The sequence below is a fragment of the Barbatula barbatula genome, assembly GCF_947034865.1.
Source record: "Barbatula barbatula genome assembly, chromosome: 7".
NCBI lineage: Eukaryota > Metazoa > Chordata > Actinopteri > Cypriniformes > Nemacheilidae > Barbatula > Barbatula barbatula.
In genome coordinates, this window is record NC_136770.1 from 13,794,571 (window position 1) to 13,810,550 (window position 15,980).

Below are 15,980 nucleotides of genomic sequence, written 5' to 3' on the forward strand. Positions count from 1 at the left end.
TCCTTGCCACTCTGTCCCATTGTTGTTACAGTGTCTGTTAGTTTTTAAGTAACCATGGCATAATTCTTGCTGCCTTACAGTACTGCTTACTGGTAGGCCAGGATTTGTTTTTGAGTGAGTGATTGTAGGCCTATTGAATGTTTGTATTTTCCCAATAGTGCAAGTTGTGCAATCAGTCAATCCTGTTCTAGTTTAATATTTAGACATAACTAATGTATAGATTTAGTGTATCTTAGAAAATGTAAACACCGTGTAAACACTCTTGAGAATCACAACCCGCCGGACACAGTAATATCGCATAATAATGGCATATGTTTGAGCAACAAAACAAGACCAAAAACAAGCCATTATTTATTTGTATAATGCTCGTATAAAATTATATTGAATTTCAAAGAATATTTCCAACTATTCAGGATTCACGGAGAAGACGCTTTTTTATTACAATCACTCATTTTTTATTGTCCATGTTCTTACTTAATATCCCTGCATAGCATAAGTGAGAGCTACACTGAACTTTCTCTTTTCCTTCCTCGTATTTCTTTGTTTTGGTCTATACACCAACAACCCCCCACCTCAATCTCTCTCACACACTCTTTCCTTTCCCTTTGTTTGCTCAGTTTCCCTTTCTCGCTTCCCACCCGACAACAGCTGCCACGCTCTGATTGGCTGACTTTCAGGAGGAGGTGGAAACATGTGACATGTTGTGATATTTGTCCTGCCTGCTCGGAACAAACCGGTCAGTTACAACAGCGACTGCTGAGGTTAAGCGTGCGTAGTTTGTCAGAAGTGTTAAATAACGTCGCTTTAAAACAGTACGTTATTATAACAGATATCCGTCTGGATTACTATTTCAATAAACACGGAACTATATTTGTTATTTTCGCTTTTCTCCTTAGCTTTTTTCAGCCTTTGTACGTGAACTGCCACCAGGGAACAGCAGAGCGGGCGGTGAAAGAAAAACAGACAGATTGACACATCAGCGCGAGGTACACGGATGTGCGCGGAGGATGAGCCCGGCTTTAGAAGCGCTGATGGAGGGGTGTAGATACCCGGTTACAGGAGAAATGAATGGTGGTGTTATGTTGGAACCATTTGTTCATCAAGTTGGTGGTCACTCTTGTGTTTTGCGCTTTGGAGAACAGACCATCTGCAAGCCACTAATTCCCCGAGAACACCAGTTTTACAAAAGCCTGCCACCCGAGATCCGCAAATTCACGCCTCAGTACAAAGGTAAGTGGACTCGTATGTTATTATTAGTAAAAAAAACATTGGGTCTTCTTTCATGGTTCTCACTTGCTCGCAAGTTCTCTCTCTCTCTCTTCTGTGTATCTGAGACTTTAATGTTTTAAGAATGTATACGAATGGTTGTGAAGTTACACTGACTTATTTTACTGCAGCTTGACAACAGGCGACACGCGCACAAATAAAAACACTTTCATATGTTGACTAATTGGATGATACTTGCGTTTAATTGTGTTAAATTATGCTGCTAAAAATCAAAAGACCCACTCACAATTAACCACGTGGAAGCAAGCCTGTTACATTACCAAATGCGTCATTACTCTGAAAGCTATGAACCCTAAAACGTGCTGAATTATGTTCGCTGGACGGGATGGTTCCCTGTCTTTGACACATTTAAATGTACTAACACAGACACACTGGCATGTCTCATGACAGCGCCGTAAGACTAAAAAAAAGCTGTCAGGCTGGAAAAGGATGTGACCAATAGGAAAGAATGTGCAGACACTCACATGCTCGATCATACTTGTTAAAACATATTATAAGACGCACGTCTTTTAAGTCATTTTGGGGCTCATTTATGACGGAATTGTGTTGTTCGTACTTAACACACGACTCTAAACAACCACGCATGTTTTCTTACTCTGCTTAAATGTGTGAGATATGTTGCAGAGAAGTGACATCACTGCTATTGATGTCATCAGTCCACCATAACTGCAGAGGGTGAGATACTGCAGGGTCCTAGTGCACTACATTCAGTCACAGTTACACTCAAATACCACAGACAGGTTTTAGTTACCAGTTTATTTTGTGAATGTTTTGTTTGATTGTTCACTGTGCTTTTAAATGTGTTGTTTTTTTATTCTATCTTTAACAACCAAATACCCATAATCCCTCTGTGATGCTTAGTTACATCTATGTTTATCCAAGTTAGGTAACGCCATGTGTCTTTAGTCATGGGCTACATGTGAAAGTGTATAAAAATCTGTTATGTTCTGTATATTATGTTTTAAGTTCTATGATCTGTATTACAAATGTACAAAAACAGTTTGTCAAATAGTTGCTGTGTATAAACTGATTTCAATTACACAGTTTATGTAAAGGTCAGATCTCTGTGTTTGATATTGTCATATGCCCTAATCCATGAATGATATATAATATTTGTCCAATGAGCAGCAATAAAGGAGTTCATTGTACTTTCTTGCCTCCTGGGTTTTTTGTGTGTCTTTTTCTGCTTTGCAATAAAAGGCATGCAAAGCGCACGTATACATGTCTCGCACTCTTCCACACTCATACATTTGCATGATCGTGTTGAATGTTTGCTATATATACATATTTATTTCCTGTCTCCCCCTCCATTTCTATTGTATGTTTGTGTGTGTGTTGATGTCCTTTGTGTTTATGTCAGAATGGGTAAGATTCAGGGTTTATTTTTCCTTTATCATATGATTCATCATTTGTTGAATCATACGTTGTTTAGGCCAATAAAATGTAATCTCTACTCATTGTTGCTTTCCTATTTCTGGTGCGCTCTTTAGGTGTGGTGTCGGTGAGCTTTGAAGAAGACGAGGAAGGGAATCTATGTTTGATAGCATACCCCCTCCACAGCGATCCAGACGATTTAGAGAATAAGGAGCCCTCTGCAGACGGCGAGCATAAGAATAAGCTTGTTAAGTGGGGAAAAAAGAAGCAATCCGTCCTACTCCCAGAGAACGAGAGAACCAGGGTGAGCCGCAAAGAGGAGAAGGGCAAAAGGTAAGAAAATTATACGTGTCCCCATATGATACAATATACAGCCTTATTGTGATGATTTTTCACACATAGAAAAGTGGATTTGATGGGAGGTTTTTTAAAAAGTATTTCTCTCTGTTGATCTTTGCAGTAATCGGGATGATAAACCTGAAGTTTTGTACTACAGTCTGGAGAAAGGAAATGTGGTTCCTCAAATCAAGCACAACCCTTGGAGTCAACAGTGTCACCAGCAACATCTACAGAGAATGAAAGAGAACTCCAAACACAAAAACCAGCCTAGTATCCTTTTGTACTGATTGAGACATGCATGCAAATAACCACTAGGAACACAGAGATATTTCTGGGCAGGGAAGAGTGCTCCGGGTTCGGATAGATCCGGCGAGCTCGGAGCCCACTCCCTGTACAACACGCCAAATACGCATAACCTGCATTCCCATGCTTTACCATCTATCCCAACAAGGAGCTGTTTATTGGCGTGGGCGAACTCGTGAATCTGATGGCATTTGCCTAAAAAAAATCTACTCTAGTGTTCCATCTAAAATTAAGTCGTACAGGTTCTAAAAGAGCATAAAGATAAATGAATGATGACAAAATTTTAATATTTAGGTATATATAATTACTTCTACTTCTAAATGAAGAAATGTATTTCTTCCTTGACCCCTGACCTTTCTTAGAATTTATTCTACTGGAAAATTTAACATGGCGGTACAGGGTTCCATGTGTTCTCGATCTGAAAATGGGTACACGCCAGCATGGAGACGACGCCTCTGAGGAGAAGAAAGCCAATCAGATACGCAAATGCCAACAAAGCACTTCCTCTTCTATTGGGGTTCGCCTCTGTGGCATGCAGGTATCTCCCCCCCCCCCCTTTTTTTTAAGTCCACACCAATTGTGTCTTGATTCTGATTGGTCATTTGTAGCATTATATTTTGAAATTGGTATTTTGAGTAAATATTTGTTTTGTTAATATATGAGACATTATAACATTAAGTTATTAAGAGGGATAATGTACAGTCATTTGTTGATTTATTGCCAAATAATCCCTTTCAGGTTGATACATAATTTGGCTGCCTGTACAGTACATAATACCTTATTTGAACCATTCAGTTTAATTTAATACATTTGAACTTAATGGACATAGTTTACACAGAAATATTATTTTGTTGTTTGGAAAAATTGTCATTCCAATTTTGAAACATCTCTGTGTCTGTATTTCTCTTTATAGGTTTATCACAATGCTACAGGGCAGCTGATATTTATGAATAAGTATCACGGCCGCAAATTGAGTCTGGCTGGATTCAAAGAGGCTCTGTGCCAGTTCTTCAGTGATGGACGTGTCCTGCGCAGAGAACTTCTGACCCTGGTGCTACAAAGACTGATAGAGATGAGAGCTGTTCTGGAGGCTTGCGAAAGCTATCGTTTCTTCTCCTCCTCCCTCCTTATCATCTACGATGGCGCTCCACCTCCCGCACCAGCTAGATCCCGGCCCTCTCGTGGAGGAGAGGAGGGAGATGACGATGAAGAAGATGATGATGAGGAGGAGGATGGAGCCTACGGAGGGCGCCGCGATCACTCCAGCAGCCCTGGTTTGGTTTCACCAACGGTGGATGTGCGAATGATTGATTTTGCGCACACAACATGCCGTGATTATGGAGAGGATGGTATTGTTCACGAGGGTGGAGACAGTGGTTACATCTTTGGCCTACAGAATCTTATCAGCATTCTGTCACAGCTTGAAGAACACAGCAACGATTGAATGCTGGTGCACTGCCTTTTCATGCAATTGCCATGCCAGGCTTAACGTGGGCACCCTGACCATGTCGGCTGGGTTAAAGTTCAAGCTTTGATCGCACCTGTTGTGCTTTTTCACAGCCAAAGCAGAAGTGGTCACGTAAAAAGGGTCAAAGGTCAATCCTGAATTCCCAGAGTACCTCAAGAGAGGTTGGTTTTGAACTCTCTCACTGAGGGTCAGGAGAGCAGACAGCTCTGCCTGCTGTTTCTGCTCGTTCTGAATGACTGAGGGACAGCAGTAGATGTGTTTCACGCAATCTTATCTGGTCATTTTTTATTTGTTTTCTTCATCTTTGAAAAATGTGGAAATTAAGATGCTATTTGCGTTAAATTTGCTTTCATTAAAGACTTATTAAAGCAAAAAAAACAGAATAATGTGGACAAAAGAGATGGTTTCTCTTACACGCATCTTTTAATAGGAAGTGGGTATGTAGCAAAGAACTGTTAGGTATTTTGTCGTTTAATGATAAAGTTTGGTAGCGCAAAGATAAATCAATAAGACAAAGTTGATACTTCACAACTAGGCAACATTACGGTGCTTAATAAACACTAAGCAGGACCCTGCATGAGCAGGATACAAGGGAAGAGACATTTTTTGGAGTGTGTGTGGAAGAGGAAATTCACATCGCTCCTCTCCACATTCCTTACTAAATAAGACTGTTAAATAAGGGACAGCTGACAAATGCATATCCAAATATTTTTCATTGTCTTCATTCCATAGCCATGTGTCTGGAATCGTCACTAGAGAGACCTTAAAAAGAGCCCTATTTATTTATAAGAGTATTTCTATCAAATGTGAAATAAACTGCTTAAAGGAAATTTGACATTCCAACCTTTCTGCGTTATGATGTAGTGAAACTATTTTTATGATTTTCCCTGTTTTTGACATTATGAAACAAAATAAAGATAATTGTTTTGTTGTGGTTCATTCTGGTGGCCTGTTATTTCTGTGTGCGTGTTGAACAGAAAGAGAATTCGATTACGGCAGCAGTACAGCATGTGCTATTTGAAAAAGTGCCACAATGCAGTTACACACTACCAATGCCAACTGGTTTTAGTTCCCTGGTCAATGTTAGTTAGATAGTAAATGTTAGTTTATATGAAACAAAGGTTTTCAAAAGGTTTCTTAAGGCAGGCTAAATTCTGTTTATTGTGTAATCTGTATGGTTCTGTTCTCAGATTTGCGTAATAGGTGTTATAATCCCACAATTTCACAGTTTAATTAGCCAATAGGACATTTCCCATGCCTTATGCATGACATTGTGAGCAGTCTAGAATATGAATAAAGGAAAGGAGGTCTGAGGTGTCACTGGGTTCGTCGGGTAGGCATCCTCTGTGTGTGGAGATCTATGATTATAGAAATTATGTTTTATTAACAAAGTTTGGGAGGAACATGCACAAATAATTACTCGGCTGTCCCCCATTAGCAATCACGTCACCCGTCTTACCAAATCAGAGCAAGCTCTACAAGTAGTCAAATTGCCTTACCTCCTTCATTTTCGCTGTATCCTGCCTCCACCCTACTCTTTACCATTAACCCTCTTTTCTACCTGGTGGGAAGGGGGGACTATAGCCTCGTGCAAACACTGAGATAGGAGCACTCTGGCTTCGGAAAGAATACTGACCTCAGAGCCCTCTCCATGGACAGCACACCTAAAAACGCATACTACAGTATATTCTCTACTTACTTAATTGCTATCTATTTATTTATTCGCTAAGGTTAATTCGTGTTACACATTTTTATGTACCAACCTACTCAAACACAGCCAGTGACTTCTTCTTACTGCGTCACTGTCAAGTTCTTGATTGTCCTCCTCTGGACCTGTCCTCTGAACCGCACTTCCTGTGTCATTATCTCATCCAGATTAGTGGCTGCAGCCTCAACAACACTTGCTTTACAGGAAGCTGGGTGGCATTAAACCTCAAACCAACCAGGCAATATCATTTTGTTACTAGATATAATTCAGGTGTAGACAAACCTGCCCCTACACTTTACAAGCATGTAAAAAGCTGCCAAAAGAAAAAATCTACCTGATTTAGCCATTAATAAACAACACTGTGCCTTTTTATAATGATGATTGTTATTTAAGTCTTCATAGTTAATTTGTACTTGAAAAAAACACATGTCCCCCTCCCTATGTTTCACTTTTTTGTATGGTGTATAAACATTTCCTTTAATATTTTAAATTAAGTTAACCAATTAAACACAAGTTATTAAACACCAATTAAAGCCTGATAAATGCATACAACTATTTGATTTTGTGTTATTGGTGACACACTCTATTATTTTGAAAGAATAAAAATATGCAAGTACTTGCAAGGTAAAAGGTCAACAAAGATTCTCTGTTCAAGCACACATATGGTCAGTGTCCGTTTCCTCAATATAAATCATACATTTTATTGTAATTGTCGTTTTTTGGTATGGTTCTTTAAATGCGTCATTGGTGTTGCTTTGGTTTGTCTCGTGGAGGATTTTTATCGGAAAATAACATGCTTATCAGTAAAATGTATAGATTTTAGTGTGCCTCACCATGTTACTTTTGAGGTGACTTAGCCATCATTTTGGAAAATTAGCCTTCAATGGGAATTTGTCACTGGTGTTACACAAGTCTCTATGCAAATAATGGGAATTTCTCACTGGTGTTATACCAACAATGAAAGAAAACTCTATGCAAATAATAAGTAAAGTAAAATAATTAAATAAGGAATAAGATTTAAGGTGGCCATTATTATTGGTAACAATGTAATCATGCCGATGAATGATCATAACATTTTAGGCATGAAATCTGAATTACGCTTTTTTACTTTTTGAAGTCAGAAAGTCACTGTTTTTTGAGAATGACCCTACTACAATAAACCTTGCTAGAGTTTTCATAAAGCCATGGATTTATTTGAGAGTTGCTCTTCAATGCACTGGATTTGGACTTCAGTGGTACGACCCCTGTCATTTACTTCTGTTTTGGCCGAGCTCCAACAGACATATTAAGGATTTGCAAAACCTTTCACTAAAAGCTATCCGCAAGCACTCTCTTTGTGGGTGTATTCGCGTAGGAGGGTGTGGGAGGATTTGGACTGGATTTTGTGTTTGAAGTCTGTATACATGCATACTACGATGATTTGTGTGTCACAGAACACAGTGTGTGTGCTTCCTTGCATGACCTCTCTTCTTAAGTAAGGATCTGGATGTAAATATATGAGCACTGTTGTGTGAGTGTTGGTAGATATTTCATATCAGATTGTTCAATATTTATGTTTGTCTTCTTATGTCCTGTGACAGTCTCAGCTTCTCAAATAAAGCTCTGGGTTTGTGACGATGAGGTCCAACGGAACAAACAAGATCAGCAGTCTTTGGGAGGTGCGACAGCTGTCCCAGCTGTCCACTGCTGCACCCCATGCACAGCAAAGTATGCTTCAAGCTCAGAGCTTTGCTCCAGCACAACCATCTTCTTCATCGATGATGTGGCAACGACCTCTGTGCACGGCCTGGCAAGGCCCAAAGATACAGTATTTACCCTTCAAGAGGATGAGGATATGAACATTACGTGACCACCTTTAAACGCATTGCGCACGCCTGGAGATGGCCAAAAGAGGACTGGGCTTTACATTTAGTATCTCTTATCACAGGCAAGGCACAAGCGGCCTGTTAGGATGCTCCTGGTGGATGGAGGTCACAAGTGACAAAGCAAAACTGGATTTATTTTTTTAGGGTGACTTTATTTGTGCCATTCAATGTAAGCCTCCCAACATGATACCAGCAATAAACCTAAAGCAAAACAAACAACAAAAATAAATGTTCAAAAATGTTTAAAAAAAATAAAGGCTTTGCACGACCACTAGGTCAATGAGAACTGACCATCTCTCACGAAGCAGTACCTCAGACTACTTTACACTGCCTCTTTGCATTATTTATAGGCTTGACTCCTCCCCCTCCCCAGATCTTACCATCCTACAGGTAAGTACATTTCATTAATTTACAGCTCATTTACATCCATTTGGGTATATGCACTTATATAATATATGATTAATTAACAATGGTTATGCTCAAATATCACAGAAGGTATTATCCAAAATAGTTTCTGCAAAAATAAAACTTGTTCACAGGTATGAACCATGGAACATTCGATGACGTCACTCACCACTCATCAAATAGCGCATTTACCCCACCTATAAATAGCTCGAACGGATTGCCATGCAGGGTAAACCGGGTAAGTGTTGTCCTGTAATTAAGGCAAATATTTTAATAAATCTTGTAACCCAATGTACGTGGTTTTGTGGTTATTTCTTACCCACGGAGAAGTTTACAAACAGAAACTCATAACAGAGTAGCATTCGAGTTGCTAACATAGATATGTGTAACTATGCTGTACAGTGCCGGCAAACAGAGAGTGATACTGTGCAATCTATGTGTGTGCGGTATATGTATATGTATATGTGTGCATTCAGTCTCAATGCGGTCACAGGTTTACACCGTGACACGGCCTATGTGGCCATGGACATTGCCAATAGTTTGGATTACAACAATGTGAAAAGTGCCGTTCTGCTCAAATATGAAATTAGCTCAGAGACTTACAGGCAACGATTTCTAACCAACATTGTTCAAGATGGTGAGACACCAAAAGAACTTAGCAAGGTTAAAGGATCTTTATGAAAAATGGATAACACCGGGGGAGTGGACTAAAGCGGAGATCAGTGATGCTATCGTAGTTCCTCAAAATCCTCAATCCTGAGATTAGAACATGGATTAAGGAGCATAACCAGTCTTCCTCTAAGCAGGCTGCAGGACTGGCAGAGACATTTATTTCTGGGTTGGGCTGCGTCCAGCCTTTTTTCGCACAGGCGCCGAACCTGTGTCGGACCTCGTCTTGAGTGAGACTGACGTTGGCTGGGCGTACGCCTGCGAAGGGCCCTTTCCCCTCTTCAGGCGCTATTCCAGCCTCCCTATTACCTCCATTGGATAAAGTATAGGCATTCCATCCATCACTAAGCACTTGGGGGGGTACGAGCCTGGCGGAGCAGCTCGTATTCACACGCAGTATATGTGAGTTTCCCTCACGAGGTGAACCCTTGAACCTGGGCTAGTGCTCCACACGTAGTGACTCCCCTCCCCTTGGGTAGTCCCGTCTGACGCTTTCTCACTCCCCTCGGTGGTCTCCACCACTTATGTGCACCCCTGGTTTGGGCCCCACACCACTACTCCCATGAGTTCTCCCCGCTGGTGAGACCGTGTAGGTATTCCACATATGATCTCCCTACGGTCTACATAGCGTTCCCCCCGCAGGCGAGGTGGTAGCACTTCCCAGTGTTCCTTATGGTGTTGGGTGGCCTACTCACCTCTACAGTAGCAAGGCCACCGCCTGTACGGCCGGTAGTAAGAACCTCTCATCGTGGTCACACGAATTGATGTCTTACTACACCACTGGATGGTTAAGATTTGCGAGGATGCTCATTCCTGACTCGCCTAGGCCGGTCAGTGTCGTTCCGCTGGAAATCGTGACGCGGCGCAGCACTGTGGCGTCTTCGACAGGAACCCCATTCTGTCAGTCTCGACACAACGTCTCGTTCCCTCCATCAGGGAACCGAGGTTACATACGTAACCGAGACGTTTTGCTACTACAGCAGATGTTTTGTTCATAGTCAGTTTGAAGAAGTGGGTACCTAGAAGGCTGAATGTACAGTTATGTTATTCCTTATTTATGTTTATTTTTTATTCACTTTATAATTTATGGATTTGTTTCCCCAAACCTCTTCATATGCTTTAATAAAAATCCTTATGAAGAAAATGCATGGAATCGTAAATAAGACACTCATTCAAACTAATTATGTATAAAGGAAATCAAATATTTGTAGTGCCATAAATCCATTGCAACAGTCAATATCTGGCTTATGAATGCTTTAAATAGTAGTTTTCTCATAAATATGCATTTACATTCCCCCCAATACTAATAAATCAATTCTACTATGAAATACTATGCACAAATACAAAGTTTCTCCAGCAAGACCAATAGCCGGTTATTCAGAGTGAAATCTGTCAATACCGATTCTGAAGATTAAATTATATTTCTTAACTCTCTATATGTTATGTATTCGTATAATGACAGAGCACAAATTCATTGCATTTTCCTGCCCTCTTTTGATTGACAGGATATATGAGCAATTGTTGTTAACTAGCCAATAGTGTTTGATTTTATCGACCAATACCGATCATTGGTTGATATGTTGGTGCATCTCTAATAAATACTAATATTTATATGATATTATTGCAAAAAAAAAAAATTTGGCCAATATGCCAAAATGAATGTCTCATATTCAGCTCTAATCTATGATCTGGTTTAGATGAAAGAAAAGCTCCAGGCTTGATAAAAATGTTCCAGGTAAACATATATGCCCATTGCAATAATTTACTTTCAGTATAATTTATATTTATCATATATATATTTATGTTCATTCAAAATGTTATTTTCTAGCCCAGTTTCTGAAATGAAGGTGTTGTGCCAAAAATGTCATGTTGTGTTTGGTATGACTCAATGGATGGATTTTGTAATAATGGTGGATTACTATGGCAACCATGTCTGTATTTTTAGACAGATGCTAAATGTGATTGGATGAAAGGACGGTTGTCCCCAAAACCCAGAAATCATGTTGGTGCATACACTGAAACAAGCTAAAAGGACTGGAAGAGAAGGTATATTTTCTCTCTGTTATTTCATCTAATCCAAAATTTACTAACCAATATGCATACATTAGAATATACTAAACAGCTCTAAAATATATGCACACAAACATTCAAAGCCACATACAGTATTATGTTATGTATTCTGTACAATATATAACCTTGGCTTTTCCTTTCAAAAGGTTTGATAAACTTAATATTGATTAATTTTCTATACTGCTGGTCCCTATTGGGATTAGAGAGGGCTGGAGTTTATCCCAGCTATCTCAGGCCAAAGCATGAAACCATTCTGCCTAGATGGCCAGTCCATCACTGCAGAATAAAAATAATATGTAACAATTCTTTTCTCTTCTTTTTTCTATAAAAAAACCCCATCACATCATAAAAGTTTGGAATGACATGAGGGTGAGTAAATAATGATATGATCATTTTATTTGTACAGTTTTACTATTAAAAAAGAAATAAACCAGTTGAAATTTACATGGAGTCTTATAAGATTCTTATAGGACCTTGTTATGGGTTTATCACAATGCGTACACAATAGGTTCCTTATCTGATATAATTGTATTAAATGGCCCAGCCTTCAGCGCCCCACTGCCAGCGCCAGAAGTGTGGGTTGGAGTTTTAATTGTCTAAGACGCAAGCATGGCGGAGAGCACGGTGTTGTCAATTTTTTTTGACAAGTTGTGAAAAATTATCACATATTTTAAGTTCAGCGTTTATCTGCTAAATATTTAATTTGTGCTAGGCTTTAGCATCTTATTGAACCTTGAATATGTTGTCATACTTTATTGTATTTACCTAACTGACGTTTTAACCCTTATATGGTGTTCGGGTCTGTAGATTTATCAAAAGCAAAAATGATACAATTAAATTATTGTGTGTGTGTGTGTGTGTGTGTTCATGTATATGGTTTATTAGGACACACATGTGTATAATGTCATGGGTATTAGTACATAAACATGGTTTATAAGGATATCTGTGTCCTCATAAGCCTAACTTAAAATTCCAAAAAAAGAAGCGGGTCCACTGGCTGAATATCAAAAATATGAACACTGGAAGATGAGAAGGAAAAAGCCCTCAACAGACTTCATGAACAGACAGAAGATTCAAGAGAGCCCTTTGTATTTCGGTTTCAGCTCAGGGATGACATAGAGGTGTTTTTGCAAGAATGCATGGACAGAGTAAATTCTTCGTTTGACCGATTTTGAAGTTTATTTAAATTTTTCTTTCTTTTAAAACGATTAAAAATAATTGTTGGCTTTTTTCCAATTTCTTTTTTAGATTTTTGAAATCAAAAAGCCATGCTGCTCATGTTCTTGTACAATAAATTATATTTTATATAAAATGCCCATAAGTTTCAAGCATTATTTTTCAACAGCGTGATCAGGAAGTTACTCTCATAATACAATGAAACAGATAACTATACAATTATATTACACAAGATTAATGTTTTAAAATGGTTATTGTCCTGTAACTGTATACATGTTATACTGATACAATAAGGTAAAGTATGACGTTTCGTGTGTAATAAAAGCTCCAAAACCTTAAGTGGCGCTACTCCGCCCCTCACTTCCGGTTCTGGCAGCGGGGCGCTGGCGGAGTCACGGGTCTGCAATAATTGGGGTCAGGGATGATATTTGACTTTTCAACTTCCTTATATAGGTTTAGAATCGAAGTATTCAGTTTGTATACATATTAAACTATACATTTAGTTTGGTGGGACACACACATGAACACACTTTCGTTATGCTGTGTCAATGAACAGAACACTTAACAGCAGACAGCTATTGCCTACATTCATTCCACTAATGTAAAAACTCAATTAAGAATTAAAGGACATAAAGATTATAATTTTAGAGTGATGGATGAGCTATTTAACCTACTGTACCTGTGATGATGAACATTCAGTTCCATCGAACAAAGTTCACTAAATTGCTGACAGATAAGATGTGCAAAGTATAGCACATTACCGAACAACCTAATAAGACAAGAGGGAAAAGAACACGTTAATCCAGTGTTATACCTATATTCAGTTGTATTGTTTTATTTGTGGTCAGAAGAAATTCTTGCAATAGTGTAAAACAAGTGTTATACACAAATACACATTTGTTTGCAATTGCATTAATATTGTTGTAATTGCTTTAATGTCTTAAATTGCTGTCTGTAACCTTCTGAATCTTAAACAGTTGAACTACAACAGCATCATTTAATATAATTGCTCATACTTTTATGACATCACAACTGCAATGACATCACAACCTTCAGTTTTATTTAAAGCTACTCTCAGCTCAAGTATGTTGAAATCATACGGAAATGTTTCCCCTAACCACCCACGTACCTGTACATTCTTTCAAAAGACTGTTAATATTTCCCTACTGCCGCTCCCCCTCGTTTATCATTCATACAGTATACGCGTTGTATTGGTTGCGTATGTTCCTGTTTAGACATATTTACTTTGAAACAAAAAATATATATACAAATAATGTTCCATTGAGTTGTACATAATAAGGCTATTGGTAAAGTAAGATAATGAATCGTTATCAAACAATATAATGTACAGATAATGTAAACATACTGTAGCCTCTCATGGCTCTAATCAATAGTTTACATAAGTTTACTTTTCGTCCCCATATGAAAGTCATGCTCATATTTTTAATGATAAGAGAGTCACTGACAAAATAAGATCTGGCATTGTATAGCAGGTGGCAGTATTGGCAATGTCTCAAGGATCATAATCTGATTGTGAAACATTATTTTTCTGTGCAAGAGAACACAAATAGGAGATGTTCTGTTGTTTTCCTCTAGGGGAAAATATAGTTACGTAACAGCAATAGAAGAACACATTCCTTGTTTAAGTCACGATGTGTGCAGACTGACAGCAGCTTTGCATAATTGCAAAATGCAGCCATAAAACAGCACATTTGAATACTTCCCAACATCTGATTGACAAAATAGGGAAACCTCAATACAATACAAAGGTATGCTTGAGCAAAACAGTGAATTCTCTTTGCAAAATAAATATACTGTATGGCAAGAAACATTTATGAATTTTAGGATTAATGCCACATTTAAAAAACATCAACATGTCAGTAAAGGTAAGTATCTAACATGCCCTGTTTATAAAAAGACAGAATCATAACTTAGCCATCTCTTACTGTGATGTTTATTGAACGGACATGTATGTACTGTATTTATTAGATATTATTTACTAGAATAATTTAACTTGTTATATAAACACCATGTACTGTGTTTTACCTTTTTTGTGTTTTTCGGATTCTATTTTCCCCTGTAAAACTGCTTTGAACAATGCACATTGTGAAAAGCACCATATAAAATTGAATTGAATTGAATTGAATTGAACTGTAAAATAGCATCTGAGGTTTAACTCAGATGTCAATTTTTTGTGGTTAAAATATCCTCAGAACGTTTTTTTTATAACAGGATTGTTCGTAGTAAGGTAAATGAGTTGTCACATCCATATCAATCCATATTCCTCATAAATGTGCACATATAAATTAAAATAATTGTTAGAATCTCAGAGCCATCCGTTGTCCATTTATTGAGTGTTATTACTTCTGGTTTGTACATTTTATTTTACACAAATCCAACAAAAGTATGTTGTCAAAATGTGCATCCTTTTTGTTACATGTATATTTTCCTCTTATCATATTTTTTGTGATATTTTTGTCTGGACTCAACAGGGGTTTAGAAAAATATGATTCAATAGCTATGTTGGTGACAAATAGGCCTACATTTTCTGAGAATGTATATTTCAAGTTTTGACTCAAAGTGTCACATCCATGAGGCTGGAGTTGCCCACTGAAATCTCTGAATGTCATAATTATATTTACTGTAACAACTTACCATGAGTTCGTGGAGCCCTCTGGTGGTTACAGATAAACACTGCGCAAACTACAGCGGATTATTTCACTGGTGTTTTTCTAATGAATGAATGAATATGAATGAGAACCGTCAAACACCGGAATGATTACAGCCAGGCTACAAAGAGAGGTTAAAAAATAACACACGCTGTGCTTTTTAATGCCTCCAAGGGTGCCATTTATGCACATAGACTTTGCATGTATTCGAGTTATCCGCAATACGCTATTATTTTTTACTACACAATATATAGTTTCTATATATTAAAAATCAATAAAATATCACAAGTAATGCGGCTCACTCCACTTGCTCTGCAAACTAGCGCAGGCCTATTTAACCGGAAGTATATTAGCTACATTTATTGTTTGGTGTCACCGATAGGCCTATATATTTTTCCCTTTTCGGTTTTATTTAGTAAACTTACTTTGCATCACTGTTACAATGTATATTTACAATCTAGAATAACAATTTCAGCCCAAATTAATATAATGCAATCTATATTTAATGAATGAAAAGGTGTACTCGAAATTACCACATTAGCATTTAACGTTGACTATGCTAACTATTAAAACGGATACATAGCCGTCTTTACTTTATAGGCCTACGCTACACTATATAAAAAAATAAATCGCCGGGATATGTCTGT

General features: G+C 38.1%; 1 protein-coding gene across 1 annotated transcript; it reads left to right on the forward strand.

Annotated features, from left to right (window-relative positions):
• The first annotated feature begins 668 nt into the window (after positions 1 to 668).
• On the forward strand, positions 669 to 5,709 carry ip6k2b (inositol hexakisphosphate kinase 2b). Its single transcript, XM_079461316.1, has 6 exons — positions 669 to 812; positions 897 to 1,230; positions 2,778 to 2,994; positions 3,122 to 3,270; positions 3,666 to 3,841; positions 4,217 to 5,709. The coding sequence occupies exons 2-6, from the start codon at positions 1,008 to 1,010 to the stop codon at positions 4,745 to 4,747; spliced, it is 1,296 nt and encodes a 431-aa protein (XP_079317442.1). The 5' UTR covers positions 669 to 812; positions 897 to 1,007; the 3' UTR covers positions 4,748 to 5,709.
• Positions 5,710 to 15,980: the final 10,271 nt, after the last annotated feature.